Source organism: Scyliorhinus torazame, chromosome 15, assembly GCF_047496885.1.
Source record: "Scyliorhinus torazame isolate Kashiwa2021f chromosome 15, sScyTor2.1, whole genome shotgun sequence".
Taxonomy (NCBI): domain Eukaryota; kingdom Metazoa; phylum Chordata; class Chondrichthyes; order Carcharhiniformes; family Scyliorhinidae; genus Scyliorhinus; species Scyliorhinus torazame.
This window is the reverse complement of record NC_092721.1, coordinates 165,503,903-165,522,583: the sequence shown is the minus strand read 5'-3', so window position 1 is coordinate 165,522,583 and position 18,681 is coordinate 165,503,903. Positions and strand designations below refer to the sequence as shown.

Here is an 18,681-nt window from a genome sequence, read left to right as displayed (position 1 = left end):
GTCCCAGGTTCGATTCCCGGCTTGGGTCACTGTCTGTACGGAGTCTGCACGTTCCCCCTGTGTCTGTGTGGGGTTCCTCCGGGTGCTCCGATTTCCTCCCAAAAGACCCAAAAGACATGCTGTTAGGTAATTTGGAATTTTCCCTCCGTGAACCAAACAGGCACCGGAATGTGGCGACTGGGGGCTTTTCACAGTAACTTCATTGCAGAGTTAATGTAAGCCTACTTGTGACAATAAAGATTATTATTATCAACAAAATTCAGAGCCAGTAATGTTGGTGCCAACAATGACCTAGGCAGTGAATCACGCTTGTCCCTATAACCAACATGGGAATCATACATCACCGATGATGGGAAGAGATTAAAGGGACCATTGTGTTAACATATAAATGCCAGCAAGATCACATACCATATTATTATCATTTATAAACCCATACACCTATATTTGCTTACAGTGCTGAAATCCAACTGACAATTAAATGACCATGAAAAATATAGGTCTCACCTTTAGTGAGCAACACCACTTTTAATGAGTCAACCTCATTACCAAATTAGAAGTGAAGACTCGGCATTCAAAATATCTGATCGGGAGGTTGCCTATTGTAGAATTGATTTAAAGACTTAACAGCAGCTTAAAGAGGCAGCCTTTATCATTGATGACTTTTCAACGTTTGTTACAGTTCCTAATGTCCAGGGCAATAGTTGTTTGTTCCAATTCCCTTTTGTTTTCAATTTACAAGAAGTTTGTAATAGAAATTTAATCAAAAAATATACACTGGGTGGATGCTCCGGTTCCTCAGCTGCGTATTTATCAGCAGCGCGCTGTTCGCTGGTGGCGGAATTCTCTCTTCCTGCCGCTTGTCAATGGAATTTCCCCTTGTAAACACCCCAGGCCACCCCGGCCGGCGGCAAATGTCAATCACAACAACCGCAGCATTCTGGCCACCGTATCATGTAATGGTATCACATAATTAAACATGGAACTATTCAACTTTAGACCGGAGACTATTTAACCATTTGTTGTTGTCAATGAAGTCGGAAGTGCTACCTGTAACTGTCTTTTTTTTAACTTATTGGGTGCTATCGAATGTGCTTTCCCCTTAGGCTGCTGCCACTGCCTCAGGACTGCTTGAAACCCTTGGCAAAGATGGACATTACACAGTCTTTGCTCCTACCAATGAAGCCTTTGACAGTCTTTCCCGAGAGGTTCTGGAACGCATCCTAAGTGACCCTGTGGCACTGAAAGGTACTTTGTTAAGTGATACATAATGCAATAAATGACACGACAAGGTCAATGAGCTCAAAGCAAACATTTGGACTACCTACTTTTGTCGGATGCTTCGCCCCGCATTCCACGACCTGCTTTGATTGGTGTCAGTATTTGCATTTTAGATATGTTAAAACGGTTTGCTGACCTGATAGGCACAAGGGCATTGATCTTGATTCTGTGCAAAAGCATAAAGTCAGCTAGCAAGTCAGCTATCCATTCAGGTCAGTGAAACAAATCCAGGAGAGGTGTAAAACAGGCTGTCGACTGACATTATGCATTTCACCCCATCGCACAAAGGTCCTCTCCGATGTGCTTGCAGACTTCTGTTCACAAAGGGTTTTTGAAACAACATTCCTGTTGGCCATAAATCCAGTCCTAATGCTTTGTTAACATAGTTTAAAGAGTGACAGAATAGTCTTTGCAGCTGCATGTAAGTAGCTTTGCACGCACTCGTGACTTGGAACGACATTTGACACAAACCCATATTTTTCATAAGGGTTTAGCTGATCACTTTATTGGCCTTTGACTGTACTGACAGATGTAGTTAAAGAATAGTTCATTTCGTCTGATCACTTATTTCTGGATATCACATTAAAAAACAGATGTTTTGCAAACCTAGTGGAATAAAAATCGCATTTCATTCAAATTAAAGCCTGAAGATTTGGCAGGATTCCTCACACTTTTCTATCCCTCTCTGAATGCTTGGATTTTCTTCCCCAACGTGCGCTGCAGCCTAAGGGCTAAACTTTCTGGCCCTACGTGCTGGTGGATCTTCCGGCCCCATCGATGCCGACTCTCTGCGGTGGAGTCACTGGCGACGAGGCCGGCAAACAATGCAATCGTCGTTGACATCGGCGAGACTGGAAGATCCTGCTGCTGACCAATGGCGAGCAGCCTCCATTGCCAGAAAGTATGCCATGGGGGTGGAGGGTAGAATTCCTGCCCAAGTCTAGAGTAATAGGCTTTGTACCCAGTCAGCTGAAGCTCACAAAAAGACTTGGGTAAATGCTTTCTTTGCTCTGAAGTTTTTACCTGCACTTGGCGCTGCACCACTGAAATGTTAGAGGTGAGCTTTTGGGTGAGATGTCCAGGGTCCTGTTTCTAGTTGGTGTAAAAGATCCCATGGCACAATATTGAAGAAGAGCATGTCGTTATCCCAGATGTCCTGCTCAACGCTTATCTCTCAATCAATATCACATGAAACAGTTCATCTGGTCATTATCACATTTCTCTTTGTGAGAGATTGCTATGCATTTCCTACCTTAAAACAGCGCTTCCATTTATGTCCAAGCACTTTCTCCCTGTGTCTGCATGGGTTTCCTCCCACAAGCCCCGAAAGACATGCTGTTGGGTGAATTGGACATTCTGAATTCTCCCTCAGTGTACCCGAACAGGCAGCCGAATGTGGCGACAGGGGGATTTTCACAGTAACTTTGTTGCAGTGTTGATGTAAGCCTACTTGTGACAAGAAAGAATATTATTAATTAGATGGAAGCAGGCTGCCACCACCTTCGTAACTTCAAAAGTGCTTTATTGACGGTAAAGCAAAATGCACTGTATAAATAATAAAATCATAGGTTACAGCACAGAAGGAAGCCATTCACCCCATCTTCAAGCCACCTCTCTGCAAGAGCCACTCAGCTGGTCCCACTCCCCCACCTTATCCCTGGACGCCTGCAATTTCTTTCGATCCAGATAATTATTTAATTATTTTTTGAAAGTCATTTTTGAACCTGCCTCCGCCACACCTTCAGGTCATTGACCTTAAATCCAATGTCCCCTGGTTGAGAATCATCCGCCAATGGCTACAGCTTTTCCCTATCTACTCTGTCCAAACCCCCTCATAAGAACCTAAGAACTAGGAGCAGGAGTAGGCCATCTGGCCCCTCGAGCCTGCTCCACCATTCAGTGAGATCATGGCTGATCTTTTGTGGACTCAGCTCCACTTTCTGGCCCGAACACCATAACCCTTAATCCCTTTATGCTTCAAAAAAACTATATATCTTTATCTTCATAGAATCATAGAATTTACAGTGCAGAAGGAGGCCATTCGGCCCATCGAGTCTGCACCGGCTCTTGGTAAGAGCGCCCTACCCCAGGTCAACACCTCCACCCTATCCCCATAACCCAGTAACCCCACCCAACACTAAGGGCAATTTTGGACACTGAGGGCAATTTATCATGGTCAATCCACCTAACCTGCACATCTTTGGACTGTGGGAGGAAACCGGAGCACCCGGAGGAAACCCACGCACTCACGGGTAGGATGTGCAGACTCCACACAGATAGTGACCCAACCCGGAATCGAACCTGGGACCCTGGAGCTGTGAAGCAATTGTGCTATCCACAATGCTACCGTGCTGCCCCAAAATCTTAAAAACATTTAATGAAGGAGCCTCTACTGTTTCACTGGGCAAGGAATTCCATAGATTCACAACCCTTTGGGTGAAGAAGTTCCTCCTAAACCCAGTCCTAAATCTACTTCCCCTTATTTTGAGGTTATGCCCCCTAGTTCTGCTTTCACCCGCCAGTGGAAACAACCTGCCCGCATCTATCCTATCTATTCTCTTCATAATCTTATATGTTTCTATAAGATCCCCCCTCATCCTTCTAAATTCCAACGAGTACAGTCCCAGTCTACTCCACCTCTCCTCGTAATCCAACCCCTTCAGCTCTGGGATTAACCTAGTGAATCTCCTCTGCACACCCTCCAGTGCCAGTACGTCCTTTCTCAAGTAAGGAGACCAAAACTGAACACAATACTCCAGATGTGGCCTCACTAACACCTTATACAATTGCAGCAGAACCTCCCTAGTCTTAAACTCCATCCCTCTAGCAATGAAGGACAAAATTCCATTTGCCTTCTTAATCACCTGTTGCACCTGTAAACCAACTTTTTGCGACTCATGCACTAGCACAACCAGGTCTCTCTGCACAGCAGCATGTTTTAATATTTTATCATTTAAATAATAATCCCTTTTGCTGTTATTCCTACCAAAATGGATAACCTCACATTTGTCAACATTGTATTCCATCTGCCAGACCCTAGCCCATTCACTTAGCCTATCCAAATCCCTCTGCAGACTTCCAGTATCCTCTGCACGTTTTGCTTTACCACTTATCTTAGTGTCGTCTGCAAACTTGGACACATTGCCCTTGGTCCCCAACTCCAAATCATCTGTGTAAATTGTGAACAGTTGTGGGCCCAATACTGATCCCTGAGGGACACCACTAGCTACTGATTGCCAACCAGAGAAACACCCATTAATCCCCACTCTTTGCTTTCTATTAATTAACCAATCCTCTATCCATTCTACTGCTTTCCCCTTAATGCCATGCATCTTTATCTTATGCAACAACCTTTTGTGTGGCACCTTGTCAAAGGCTTTCTGGAAATCCAGATATACCACATCCATTGGCTCCCCGTTATCTACCGCACTGTTAATGTCCTCAAAAAATTCCACTAAATTAGTTAGGCACGACCTCCCCTTTATGAACCCATGCTGCATCTGCCCAATGGGACAATTTCCATCCAGATGCCTCGCTATTTCTTCCTTGATGATAGATTCCACCATCTTCCCTACTACCGAAGTTAAGCTCACTGGCCTATAATTACCCGCTTTCTGCCTACCTCCTTTTTTAAACAATGGTGTCACGTTTGCTAATTTCCAATCCGCCAGGACCACCCCAGGAGTCTAGTGAATTTTGGTAAATTATCACTAGTGCATTTGCAATTTCCCTAGCCATCTCTTTTAGCACTCTGGGATGCATTCCATCAGGTCCAGGAGACTTGTCTACCTTTAGCCCCATTAGCTTGATTTTGAACATCCCTCTTAAATCTCCTCAACCTTTTCTCTTACCCAAGGGAAACAGCCATCGCTTCTCTAATCTATCCACTCGATTGAAGTCCTTGGTCTCTGGGACCATTTTCATAAATCCGTTTTGCACCCTCACCTTCCCATCTTTCCGGAAGCGTGGTTCCCAGAAATGGATATACAACTACAGTTGAGGCCAAACTAGTGTTTTAAAGAAGTTCAGCATAACTTCCTTGGAAGCCCCTTTTTTGGAGGGGATGAGAGGTAGTTGCTGCTGCAGAAGATAGATGTCTGCATCAGGTGTCAGGGTCAGAGCACTGGCAACAAGTTGAGTCAACCTCCTTCCATGTTTCCCAGCAACACACTTCAAATAAGCTTTTTGCAGCGTAATTGAGTTTACAGATTTTATTTGGCCGGCACAAGTGATCAATCTATGCAGTAAAAAACCTGGTATTGGGTTTTTCTCCCTCCTTTGGACTAACTCGCTCATGATTAATTGCCACCAGGCTTCATGAATTTATTGTTTCCAGACTTTTTTGAGGACACCCAAATTCTAGTTAATTGATCTCTCTGCTTGTATTTGTTAAACTAATCACTAAAACCATACATTAATTATTCATGGTTGACATTGTTCCAGTCACATGTTTCCTCGCACAGACATCCCTTGCAGATGATGAGAAGGCATCTGGAGTAGAACATAATTCATCCCCCATCGCTCATAGGCAGCCTACCATTCCATCTCTCCTGTTATTCCTGGGAAGCCTGTTGTTCCATGGCCTGTTAGAGTTCGACAATTCAGTTTGGTAATCAACTCTTGATTCTCCAACAAGAGATAGAAATTAATTGGCAACATCTATTAACAAATTTAGCCACCCTTTATCCCAGTTTCATTTCATTGATCTCAACTTTTGTTTTTCGTGCATTTGTACATTTGTTTTTGACAGTTTTAGCCTTAAAACTCTTCCTGCATTACTCTCCTTGATATCACCAATTTGGCAGCTATATCGGGCATGATTAGAAATGGGATCTAATGCATACATGTGCAAAATCTTGAGCTAATGAACGTTTTTATTATTTTTATTGGTTCTGGTTGAAATAGTAGGTTTTTAATCACATCTTTCTGCCTAACCATCTCGGCAGTTACAGGATAAATGGGTGGTTTTCAAAATGTTTATTTATGTATGGACACGGGGAATCCACACCGAGTAAAAATAAGAACAAAGTTTTATTTACAAACGATATGTATACACTTCCCGGTAGACCTCTACCAGGTTCCTGCTTGGTCGGTGCCTTACTGGCCGACCTTTAACACACTGAGTAATTGGAGATTACTCCCTAGCGGGGGAGCTCGTTCACCACAAGGGGCATGGGGAAGACGAGCATTTCAACCCTGTAGGTCCTGTGTGGGATATCACAGTTTCCTCACCTACCTGAATCAGGCACAACTCTGTGGAGCAAGGCCCTAATTTAAGTTATGTCCCATTGACATCATTTTACACAGGCCTGACTACACTGCAGGCCTGACTGCAGAGTCTCGACCCTTCCAGTAAAAGGCTGATCATGGCCACAGGAGGCCCAGGTAGGTCACATTCTTCTTACTTTATAAACGTCAGACACACATGAATACCTTGGGCCTTTCTTTGCCCAGGGCTTCCACACCTGCCCTTCCCCAGGTCCTGGATTAACCCAATGCCAGACTATCCCAATCCCACTCCACATTTCTGATTTATATCATCAAGAACCATTTTCCTATGTCTCTGACAGTGCTGTGACACACCCCACACACCCGACAGATTTCAACTCCCACCAGTGCTTTCAGGTGGTATTCAGCATCAGAGCAAGTTGAATGTGATCTAGTCTGTTGGACGGCATTAATCTTCTGTTATTTCCTTACAGCTATGCTGAACTACCACATTCTCAACTCTGTCCAGTGTTCAGAAGCTATTATGTCCGGGTCAACCTATGCTACCTTGGAAGGAACACATATAGAGATTGGATGTGACGGTGATAGTCTTACTGTTAATGGGCAGAGGATGGTCAATCGCAAAGACATTGTCACAAGCAATGGTGTGATTCACTTAATTGATAAAGTGCTGATTCCAGATGCAGGTAATTAATGAGAGCATCAGAGTGACAAAATTCATTCAATGACATGCACTTCTTGTCGTCCTGGTACACATTTTCCAAAAAAACTGTTGCAGTTCTAATTTTGACAATTGAATGAGAGTTAAACATATAAACATTTTGGCCTGATTTGAAGCTGATAAAAGATGTTTACCAGTGATGGGCAACCTATGCTATTGAGTGGGCCGCATGCGAGGCCCGCCTTCATCTCAGTAGGCCGCAAGATTGAAATCGGGCTTGTTCACTGACCATGGCCCCATGAAGAAGATTAAATACATTAAATACACACCAAGTATTTTATAACAAGTTATAGAAAATGTTTAATCATTCAGATATTAATAGAACTGTCATCAACTTCAAATGGTAAAAACGAAATACATATTCACAACCAAAAGAGAAAAAGGTGGAAAATCTCAGCAGGTCTGGCAGCATCTGTTGGGAGAGAAAAGAGCTAACGTTTCGAGTCCCGATGACCCTTTGTCAAAGCCCTTGCTTGCAAAGAAATATTTACACTTTGGGCTCAGAGGGAGCACACGGCTCTCACAGTCAGTGTTGTGAGCAATCAGCGCGCACGTCATTTCACGAGCCCTTGCTTTGCGTGCGTACCACTCCAGTCATACCAGTAGGAAAAAAACTACACGGACGGAAAACAGCAAAATGTGGCAACCCTACACTTGGGGAAACTGTCAACAAAATGTCTGATGAGCCACACTCAGAACCAAGATGGGCCACAAGTGGTCCCTGGGCGGCAGGTTGCCCTCCACTGGTCTATACCTTTCTTAAAAATGTCACTGCTTATCGTATAAGGAGCAAACGTGTGAGTTTGTACCAATTTGAAAATAACTACTTATTACCAGGAATTAATTTGTGATGCCGAAATTACCCTTTTTTTGAAAAATAAAAACATAAATATCCGTAAAATGGGAAGAATACCGAAATGACTGTTTTGTACCAGTTATTGAGTACACACAATCACACGATACAGTGGATCAAAGATTCCAGAATGCACAGTCATGGGGAAGCGTAGGTGTTTTTCATGCTGGTAAAGTTAAATGTGATACTGCACTGGCAGGCTTCCAGTGAGTTTTAGCACATCACTTTCTTCCCTGGAGGAACTGATTTGATAGATAAGATGCCATCATAAGTAAGCCTCTTAATATCCTCCCCCCAGCATTCACACAGGCACAGTTTTCCATTCAATATAACAGCTCCTCAACACAAGAATTCAAATTGTGGAATAAGAAAACATTTGAAAACAGGTCAAGAGTTCGCAAAGAATGCATCCATCACAATGATTTTCAATAGAGCACTGCATTATTTTACTTGGGTGTTACACACCTAAATAATTATTGCAGCTATAGAGACCCATTGAAACTATTACATCAGAAAGTAAATTCACCAACAGGATTAATGTTGCTAGATTTGTGTAACAATCAAGTCATTCAATGGGAAAATGATTTTACTCATTAAAAAATTACACATTTGAAATGTCATAATTCTTTAAACTACAATATATTTAAATGAACATTAAACTATTTAATTTAATGTTTTCACAGTATTGTGTGTTTAGGTTTGTTGATCTTGTCACTATCAATATGGATCCTATTAATCTCTAAAAATAATCTGTTGGGTAATTAGGTACTTAGATTCCCCATTGCAAACTTAGCTTATCGCACAAGTTTCTGATTGCAGAGGTGCAGTGCACTATTGTTTTAAATGTGACTCAGTTGTGCTGGACAGGTTATACTGCCTGCACCTACTGACTCTTCCCCCCCCCCCCCCCCCACACACACACACACAATAATAAGCGTAGCTACATTCTGCGGAATGGCATACAGTCACATATTAGATCTGCACCTGTAGCGCTGCTCCAAGCTAGTAAGAAAGCGGGACCAGTCAGTATGTTAACTCAAAAGTTAGATTATAGCCAGTTATTAAGTTTCCAAAAATGGCCTTGATGCTAACCTGGAACCATCACCTATTTGTGCTGGCAAAGGTAATAATACCACCATTATAGAGAATCATTGAATCACAGAGGTTTATAGCATAGACAGAAGCCATTCAGCCATTGAGTTTGTGCCCATGGAATAGGAACCATGCAACCTAATCTCACTTTCCAACTCTTGGTCTGTGCCCTGTAGATTATGGTACGTTGAAGCATATGCGAGTACTATTTAAATGTGATGAGGATATCTGCCTCCACCACCGTTTCAGGCAGTGAGCTTCAGACTCCCATTATCTTCTCATCAACTCCCTTCAATCCTCCTCTTAATTGTTTTAATTCTATTCTCCCTTCTAAAGGAAACAGGTCATCCCCATGCACTCTCATCTAGGCCCTTCATAATTTTGTGCACATCAATCAAATCTTCCCTCAGCCTCTTCTTCCCAATGTAAACAAATCCAGTTGATTCAGTCTTCATGGCAATATCCCCTGTACGTTCTCGAATCAGATCACATCCTTGCTCGATGTGGTGACCAGGCTGTATGCAGCACTCTAACTCTGAACAAACTAGTGATTTATACAGTTCCAGTATCATTTCCCTCCTCGATTGATAAAGGAAAGTGTGATATGTGCCTTCTTAACCATTTTAGCTATGTGTTCTGATATCTTCAAGGTTCTGTAGACATGTACTCCAAGGTCTCTCTGTTCCTCTACATTTCTCGGTATCCTGCTATTCATTGTGTACTTATTTGTCTTGTTTGACTTCCCCAAATCCACTATAAATCCACTATATCCCCAAATACTTTTGCAGACTGAATTCCATTTGCTGCTTTTCTGTCCACCCACCATTGATATCTTCCTGCAGTCTGCTTCCACCTCTTGGTCGATTTTTGTATAATTTACAAACTTCATAATCATGCTCCTTATATTTATATTTATACCATTGATAAATACCACAAAAAGAATGGGACCTTGTACAAAGCCCTCAGGAACCCCACTGGAACAAGCTTTCCAGTTACAGACACAACCCTCGACTATTTCCCTTTACTTTCTGCTGCTGCACCATGTTTCCTACAGATCTCACTTTTGTGACCAGTTTGCTATTGGAACATAGAAAATAGGTCAAGAGTAGACCATTCGGACCTTCGAGCCTGTACCACCATTCAATATGATCATGGCTGATCGTGCCAATTCAGTATCTCCCACTTTCTCTCCATAATCCTTGATCCCTTTAGCTCCCTCTTGAATATATCCAATGAACTGGCCCGACAGCTTTCTGTGGTAGAGAATTCCACAAATTCACAACTCTCTGAGAGAAGTTCTTCCTTATCTTAGTCCTGAATGGCTTACCCCTTATTCTTAGGCTGTGACCCCTAGTTCTGGACGTCCCCAACATCGGGAACATTCTTCCGCATTTAGTCTTTCCAGTCCCATCAGGATTTTATATGTGGGACCTAATCAAAGGCCTTGCTAAAATCCATACAGATTTCATTAAAGGTGCAATCCTCCTTGCTACCTCCTCAAAAAATTAAACCAAGCTCGTCAGACATTCCTTTAACAAATCTAGCCTGACTGTCTTTGATTTATCTGTGTCTTTGTAAGTGATGCTTGGGATCATCTCTCCGAACATTTTCCAGTAATTTTCCTGTTAGACTGATCTGCCTGTGATTACTCAAAATATTAATGTCACTCTTTTTAAACAATGGTCCCTTAATCCTCTGACATCAGTCCTGTAGCCAGAAAGGATTGGAAATTGATGAACAGGCCTTCTACGATTTCCTCTCTTTGTTCTCATAAGAATGTTCATGATATCTTTTCGTGCCTCATTTATCATTAACATTTTGTTACTGTGGCATTCGCGTCAAATGTAATGGGGACTTGAGTCCAACAGCAGGTGTATGTCGGGGTAATTTGAAAAAGAAGTGTTGGACATGTGATGCCTCAATCACTTGTGTATCTTTCCACCTTAAAATAACGGTCCTAATCGGATGTAACAGCTCTGTTCTGATAATAATAAAAATGAAAGAAACTTAAAAGAGTTCTTGAAGGTAAAATGTCAATGCATAATCAATAGTCTTTCATATATTACCCAATAATCTGAATCCTACAGATAAATTAATACAATTGCTGAAAGAGCTGTATTGAGTTGAATGATGCAAGTAATACAAGTAAAGGAATTCTGATCAACTACTGATAAACTGCCATTACTGATACCCTGTTTCTTATTGCATGTAAAGCAATGCAGGTCCTGGAGCTGACGAATGGCAAACAGACCACGTTTTATGACTTAGTGAAGGAAACCGGAGTTTCTGCTGCTCTCACTGAAGAAAATGAGTACACATTACTTGCTCCCATGAATGACGCCTTTGATGGTAAATCATCACTGTCCATTACTTCATGCAACCTGCTGATTTTTATTTGCAAAACAAGTCTACATTTTGTGGTATTATTGTGAGAGGAGACAGTGGCATCATTTCTGGACTAGCAACCCAGGGTAATGCTCTGGGGACCTGGGGTTTAATCCCACCATGGCAGATAGTGGAATTTGAATTCAATAAAAATCTGGAATTAAAAGTCTAATGATGACCATGAAACCATTGCTGATTGTATTTAATAACCCATCTGGTTCACTAATACCCTTTAGGGAAGGAAATCTGCCGTCCTTACCTGGGCAATGAATTCTGGTCAGCCAGTGACGCCCATGTTTCATGTACTTAATGCATTCAGATAACATTTCTCTGGCCACTCTTTTAACAGAGGCTTTAAGGTGGATATTGTAAATGGTTTAATGCTTCTTTTAGAATAACAGACAAAGGAATTAATCAATAGTGCAAGAAAATTGTGGCCATTCAGGTGCACGTGTCGCTTGAGTGATAAGATAATCAGTTACTTCAGGATAATTGTTTCAAACACTTTGGCTGAATGAGGTGGTCCAGCCCAGGGCCTAAGTGTTAAGTGGCTAAGGATGACATCTTCCATCACAACCAGAATACCTACATCCTCAAGCTGCTGATCCAAGTCAGGTGACCAGCAGCTCTCCAGTCCCAGCAGCACAACTGAAAGCGCTGTTGGGACTTCAGTCTATCCACCATGAAGAGCAATATGAAGGCCACATTTAAAGGTGAGTTGGGGTTGTTCGCCGGGGTCAGTTGGGCAGGCTCCACTGCGTGGACTGTGGGGTGGCCACAATCGTGATGGCTTAAACAAAGAGAGGGAGCGATCACCGTTGGGGAGCGCCTCTGTTGGACACAGGGTGACTGAACAGGAGGAATATATTGCAAGAGGCTCCTAAGAGCCATTGATTGGTCACTTAAGGGCCTCAATTAGTCAAAAGGTGGGTGGGCTGTGTGCCACCTACCATGCTGTTGGTAAAATACTCGTGAAGGCAGGTAGGTGACATCAACCCCTCCCTCCACACGCGTCCCACCTGATATTCTATTCCTTTGCCTGCCAGCCCACTCCCCAGTGGGTGTAATATTTTAGACTTGATTTATTTTTGACAACATTAAATTGTCCTTGTCATACGTTAGATATATTAACTTCCTGAACTAAGCAATTCTTTTACAGGTTTCAAAATGGACAGTAACCAATCCCCCAACTATTTAATTTAGGGTTAGTATAGAACTGCTAGGTAGCAGCCTCTATTCATTCATGACAACGTGCAGTAAGACTGCAGATAGCTTTTGTGTCATAGTTTGTATCTTCAGTTGCTTGTTGATATTGGGCGCAACGGGTGTATTGCACCGGAGCTCTTCTCCGTGCCAGGCCGATCACGAGTCACCCGACTCGCTTCGCCTGGCGTGATCTGGATCTCGCCCTCGCTAGATGGGATCCAGATCTGCGTACCTAAATGAGTAGTAAATACCTGGATGCCAGATTCATCCGCCGCCTGGGAGTCAACGGCCACACCGGGGAGACCTCGTAAGGGTGCAAACGTGAACGAGGCGTAACGGCACTTTGGGGTGGGGGAGGGGGTTCTCACAGCCCATTGGAAATCCAGGGTGGTTGGGGACAGTGGAGGGTGGTACCCTGTGCTGGCACTGCCAGGTGTTGGGCCCAGGGGAGGGGAATACCAATTGGAGGGGGGTGAGAGTGGGGGTTGCCAGGGGCCTTGACAAGGTTGAGGGGGCAGAGAGCCAGGGGGTCTGAAAGCCGGGGGGGGAGGGGAATGGGGAGATTGGGGCTGCCAATCAAATGGCGCCTCATCTGTGAACACCATTCACTCGCCAGCAGGAAATGATTCTAAGTGCAACCTCAGCGGAGAAAAACTCCCCAAGGTCAAAAGAAAGGCAACGTGTTGCTGAGTAGCAAGGTGATTCTCGGCGCTGCAGCCATTGAGAAACACCCCGCCAAATGCACCCAACAGCAGATTTAGTTTAAGTCAACTGAACCACGCCCATTATCTCAGTGGATCTGGATTCAAAACGATTGTTTTTGGTTAGTTTTACTTTGCTAGTGACGAACCTCGATATACAACATAAATCAGGGTCCCATTGGTTCTTTGGAGCTGGAGATCTTTTGGATGCTTTCTGGGCGAGCAATGAAAAGGCACCAAGACAGGCAGCAATTAGTGCATTTCCAGCCTTCCTATTCCACTTTCTACCCCTTATTCTAATTACAGGCGCTGTCTGTCAAATGTGTTTAACACAGGACTATGTTAATGTCCTAAAATGGCAAGTTCAGATAGGTTTGCGCTGGGTTAGATGGGCTATACGTTGGCTGGGCTCTGCTTGATTAATGCCCCCAGAAAGAGGGGTGAGGAATGCTGTGTCGCTATGTTAAAATTCCATTAATTTGGACATCCGCAAGCACGTGAACCACTATCTGAATGTAATCTGATTCCATTGTGGACCTCTTTCTATGTTTAACTTGCATGGTCCATCGTAAGATCAATTGAACATGGAGGTGTTTATATCATCAGCACTTTAGAAATCAACCATTCAAAGGAATCCGGTTCACCTATTTGCTCGTTTCTTTTTCTGTATTTTGATGATTTCTTTGTTTTTTCAACCAGTGCTAGTGATTGCTTTGAATAATTAGTCTGATCGTTCAAGGGATCAAGTTAGCAGATAATGTTCCATAAATATCCTGCATTTAGGACTGTACAGATTTATTTTAATGTTGTTCACTCACACGGCATACGTGGTAACCAAATTCCCAGTTATTGTCAGAATTAATTGTTATTCAGGCCAAAATATTTTAATAGATGGTAATATATATTGAATAAAGAATGGACGGGATTCTCCGGTCCCCCGACCATGTGTTGCTTGGGGGGCACCGTTCACTGGCGGCAGGATTCTATCTCCTTGTCAATGGGATTTCTCATTTAAACCACCCCACACCACAGGGAAATCCAAGGGCGGGGTTGCGCTGCCGGCGGGAAAGAGAATCCTGATGACCGGACAATTACAGCCAATAAAAGAATGAAAGGAACAGAAATTCTATTCCTTAGTATATACAGAACCTTCCTTAAATATAAATGTCCTCATCAGACAATCCAATTCAAAACAACCTGTTCCGTTTCTATTTGACAGCGGATGTTATGGGACTTGACCAACGGTTACTGAAGCTAATCTTGAAAAACCACATTCTGAAACTAAAAGTGGTCCTCAATGAGTTGTACAATGGACAAAGGCTGGAGACATTAGGAGGAAACTTCCTCAGGGTTTTTATCTACCGCACTGTAAGTAATTCAGAAGGTCTTTTAATTTTGGAGAAGATTAAGTGAAATGAACGTATTGAGGGGTAGAATATTGGATTAAGAGCTGGTTAGAATGGAGGAAAGAACGAGGAGGAGTTCACAGTCTGGTCGCAGAATGATTGGTTATGAGTAATGTAGCTACAACCGGTGATTGTTGATGGCTTCAGTAAAACTTTGCATTGACAAGGTGACTACTCTTAAACTTTAAATACTATATCAAAATTAATCCTCAGGAAGCGAGTCACAATAAAAATAGCAAGGAAACAGAATAAATTCAAAAATATAATTTAATTGTGAAAACAATATGAAGTACTTCTCAGTTGCAACTTTTAAAAACAATCATGACATTAGGAAGTTGAAAAACTCTAAATGTATTGTCATAATTCATGAGCCTAAAACATTTTCTGAACTCCTACGAATTCAATTCTATTAGTGCAATGGAAATATTTTTGGCAAGGTTTTTTTTACTTCATGAAGATAGTTGATCCAGGAGTTGACTGAATATAAATAAGCCCAATATTGAATTGAGGTTAATTATAAAGGTTATTCCCCAGTCATCCATATTGCTCCCTGAACCCGACTTCTAAAAATGGCTGCCAGGATGTCGGTTTACCAATCTGGGGCAAGGGGTGGGCTAGATTAGAAGTCAGGTTGGCTGTCAATAAGACCTGAGGAAGCTGCCGGGTTTGGAGGTGCACTAGGCGGATGTTCTGCCTCTAGGTTCTGGCGCTGTGTCCAAAATCTTGTTTAAAAGTATACAACATTGAAATATCCCTCCAGCCCTCCCCTCCCTCACAACCTCCACTCCCGTCCCCTGCCACCTTATACCCTGTACCCATCCCCTTTGGCAACCATACCCACCATATCTACCTCGGCCCCTGTACCTACCCTGCTTTTGCTTTTCTAGTCCTATGCTGGCTTAGTGTCAACTCATGCCAACCTTTGCAAACAACCTTTTCCCTTACACCTACCATGCCAACTCACCTAGTATCGACTGTAGGCAGACCTCAGGATGCACATTGAGATGAGATAAAACATAGTTCCATAAAATAAAGTTTGAGGTGTCTTTTGCAGACTTTAGAATATTGAAAAAAGCACCCTCATTCATAGAAACCCACTTATTACATTTATATTCCCTAAGATACATAAATTTCTGAGATAAACATTGCAAGTGCACAATGCATTATTACAACATCACTGGAATTCATAGTCTATAACCACTTGTAGCTGTCAACCAAACATTGACAATGTAGACACATACTGTGACAATGGATGGTTAAGAAATCAGTCATGCAACAGAAAACCAGTACTGTAAGCCCTCGAACCAATGTCAGCAGACAGAGTGAAAAAACAAGACATTATTTTTTTTAACATTCCAGAAACTTCTGCCAAAGATTTAAAGGGCAGGACTTTTAAAAACCTTGACAGGTGCTGTTGACAGTACCTTTTGACACTTTCAACAGGCCAATTTAACAGTTACTCTTAATAGTTCTGACAGGTCCTCTTTATGCTTTTGACAGTTAATACCGACAGGTACAATTGCCAGTTTATCATAGAATTTACAGTGCAGAAGGAGGCCATTCGGCCCATCGAGTCTGCACCGGCTCTTGGAAAAAGCACTGTACCCAAGGTCAACACCTCCACCCTATCCCCATAACCCACTAACCCCACCCAACACTAAGGGCAATTTTGGACACTAAGGGCAATTTATCATGGGTTCTAATGAGTTAATGAGCTCATGCATTTTAATACCCAATCAGGCCTAATTTTAACAATTCTAAAGGGCATCAGACCTACCCCCAAAGGACACCCAAGTTTCACCAAAGGGCACCTTACTTCCCCCCCCAAATGGCACCTAACCTCCCCCAGTGATGTCCCAAGCTCACATACAAATCTTGAAAAGGATACCCTGGTTATGCAAACAAATTCACAAAGTCCAGACCTTCCCTTAGCAGGACTTTCTGAACACTTTGGGTTTTGTACTCCCGGGCTACCAAAATCCAATTTGAATGGAGATGGCTGAAGATTTAAATGACCAGTGCGTCCTTAAACTGCAAAATGCGAAGTGGCCCCAAATGAAATGGGAAGTGCCCGGTGAAAAGCAGAGCCTTAGTCTAGTACTTGATGCTTAAAATTATTCAAGTAGGGATCTTGGCATGTCCATTATCTTTCTGACATAGAAAAGGAATATTTGCACCCAAATTAAAGTAGAAACATACTCATTGAATAAAGTTGAAGTGAAGCTTTTGGGAATAACACAGTTTCAGCCAATCAGATGTGCAATGCCTCTGCATTTGTTGCAGAGCAATAGCCTGTAACAGGTTCATGAGAGATATGTATTGTAACTTCATTGATGAAGCTGCCAAAAATCACAGCTAGCTCAACAAATTTACAGTTTTAGTCGACTTTCAAAGTCTCACAGTATATTAAAATAGTTGTATCTGTAAGTAACAATAAATCAATGAAAATGTCTTCCCTGATAAAAATATTTCCTTCTGTGTTACCAAAGAGGAACAAACTTTTATTTTAAAATAAGATGTGGTTAATTTTGTCCGGGTATTGAAGTTTGTTTGTTACTTTCTGTCAGGCAGTTTGCATTGAGAATTCCTGCATGCTCAGAGGCAGCAAGGAAGGGCGAAACGGTGTCATTCACACGATCAGAAAGGTCATTGTCCCTTCAGAGAAGTCTTTGCTGCAAATTCTGAGAGATGATCCTCGCTTTAGGTGAGTATTGAGCTGTTCCAGCTGTTGGGGCTTAAGGAGCTCCTTTTGTGACTTAGTTATTTTGTGGGTCCACATGGGCCAGTTTTTTCAATTGCTGATTGCTGTAACATTTATGTAACTGATCAAAGTAACAAAAATGCAACCGACACCCACAGACCCAGTAGCAGATTTTAACTTCTGGCTAGCTGACCTATCAGGGCACATGGCAGGTCAACCGCCAGGATCCGAAGGAGAGTCAGATTGGACTCAAAACATTTCTACTCCACAGATGCTGCCAGACCTGCTGGGTTTTTCCAGCACTTTCTGTTTTTATGTCAGGTCACCCGGTCATTTCTGGCAGGAATGTGGGTTGGAGGTCCAGACCTTTCTAAACAGAATTGGTGATTTGTTTGTTGGCTGTCAAATGGGCATCCTGATGCAGCGGTGGCACAGTGATTTTATTACTGGACTAGTAATACAGAGGCCTGGACAAATTGTCTGGAAATGCAAGATGAAATCCCATTGCGGCAGCTGGGGAATTCAAATTCAATGAAATAAATAAAATCTGGAGTATAAAGCTAGCGGGAGTAATGGTGACCTGTATAAATGCTGTAAAAATCCATCTGGTACACAATTATCCTTTTGGGAAGAAAATCCGTTGTCCTTGCGTGGTCCGTCTGTATGTTGACCTTTGACTGCATTCTGAGATAGCCTAGGAAGTCACTCAGTTGTCAAACAGGTGGCTCACCACCCTCTCGGGGACACTTGTGGATGGATAATAAATACTGGCAGTGCTGCCCGTATTTCACAAATGAATAACCAACAAAACTTGCTGGATTTGGATTGGCACATAGTTGCTTGGGCTGGAATCTGCCAGTTAGCAGCAAGGGTGGGAATTCTGATCATGAAATGGGGAGTACGGTGAGACAGTAACCCAGGTGAATTATGTGGGGCCCTGTGCAGCACCCCCACAGAGGACCGGAAGAAATGTGTCAGCTGACATTACAAATTAAGGGAACTTTGTGATTGCACACACTTACAGTTGTCAAATTATTGAATATATTTCCACTTTATATCGTAAATGTTGACTGGAGGAAGCGAAAGAAGACAGAATCCTTGTTAATGCA

The 18,681-nt window shown here is 42.6% G+C and overlaps 1 protein-coding gene across 4 annotated transcripts in view; it reads left to right on the top strand.

The window, feature by feature from the left end:
* postnb (periostin, osteoblast specific factor b) overlaps positions 1-18,681 on the top strand; it is a 104,615-nt gene that overhangs the window by 42,052 nt on the left and 43,882 nt on the right. For all 4 annotated transcript variants that reach the window (XM_072477058.1, XM_072477055.1, XM_072477057.1 and 1 more), the window contains exons 7-11: positions 1,104-1,245; positions 6,981-7,193; positions 11,388-11,522; positions 14,685-14,833; positions 17,439-17,575. In XM_072477058.1, coding sequence (XP_072333159.1) covers positions 1,104-1,245; positions 6,981-7,193; positions 11,388-11,522; positions 14,685-14,833; positions 17,439-17,575 — 776 coding nt within the window. The remainder of the gene's footprint in view (positions 1-1,103; positions 1,246-6,980; positions 7,194-11,387; positions 11,523-14,684; positions 14,834-17,438; positions 17,576-18,681) is intronic.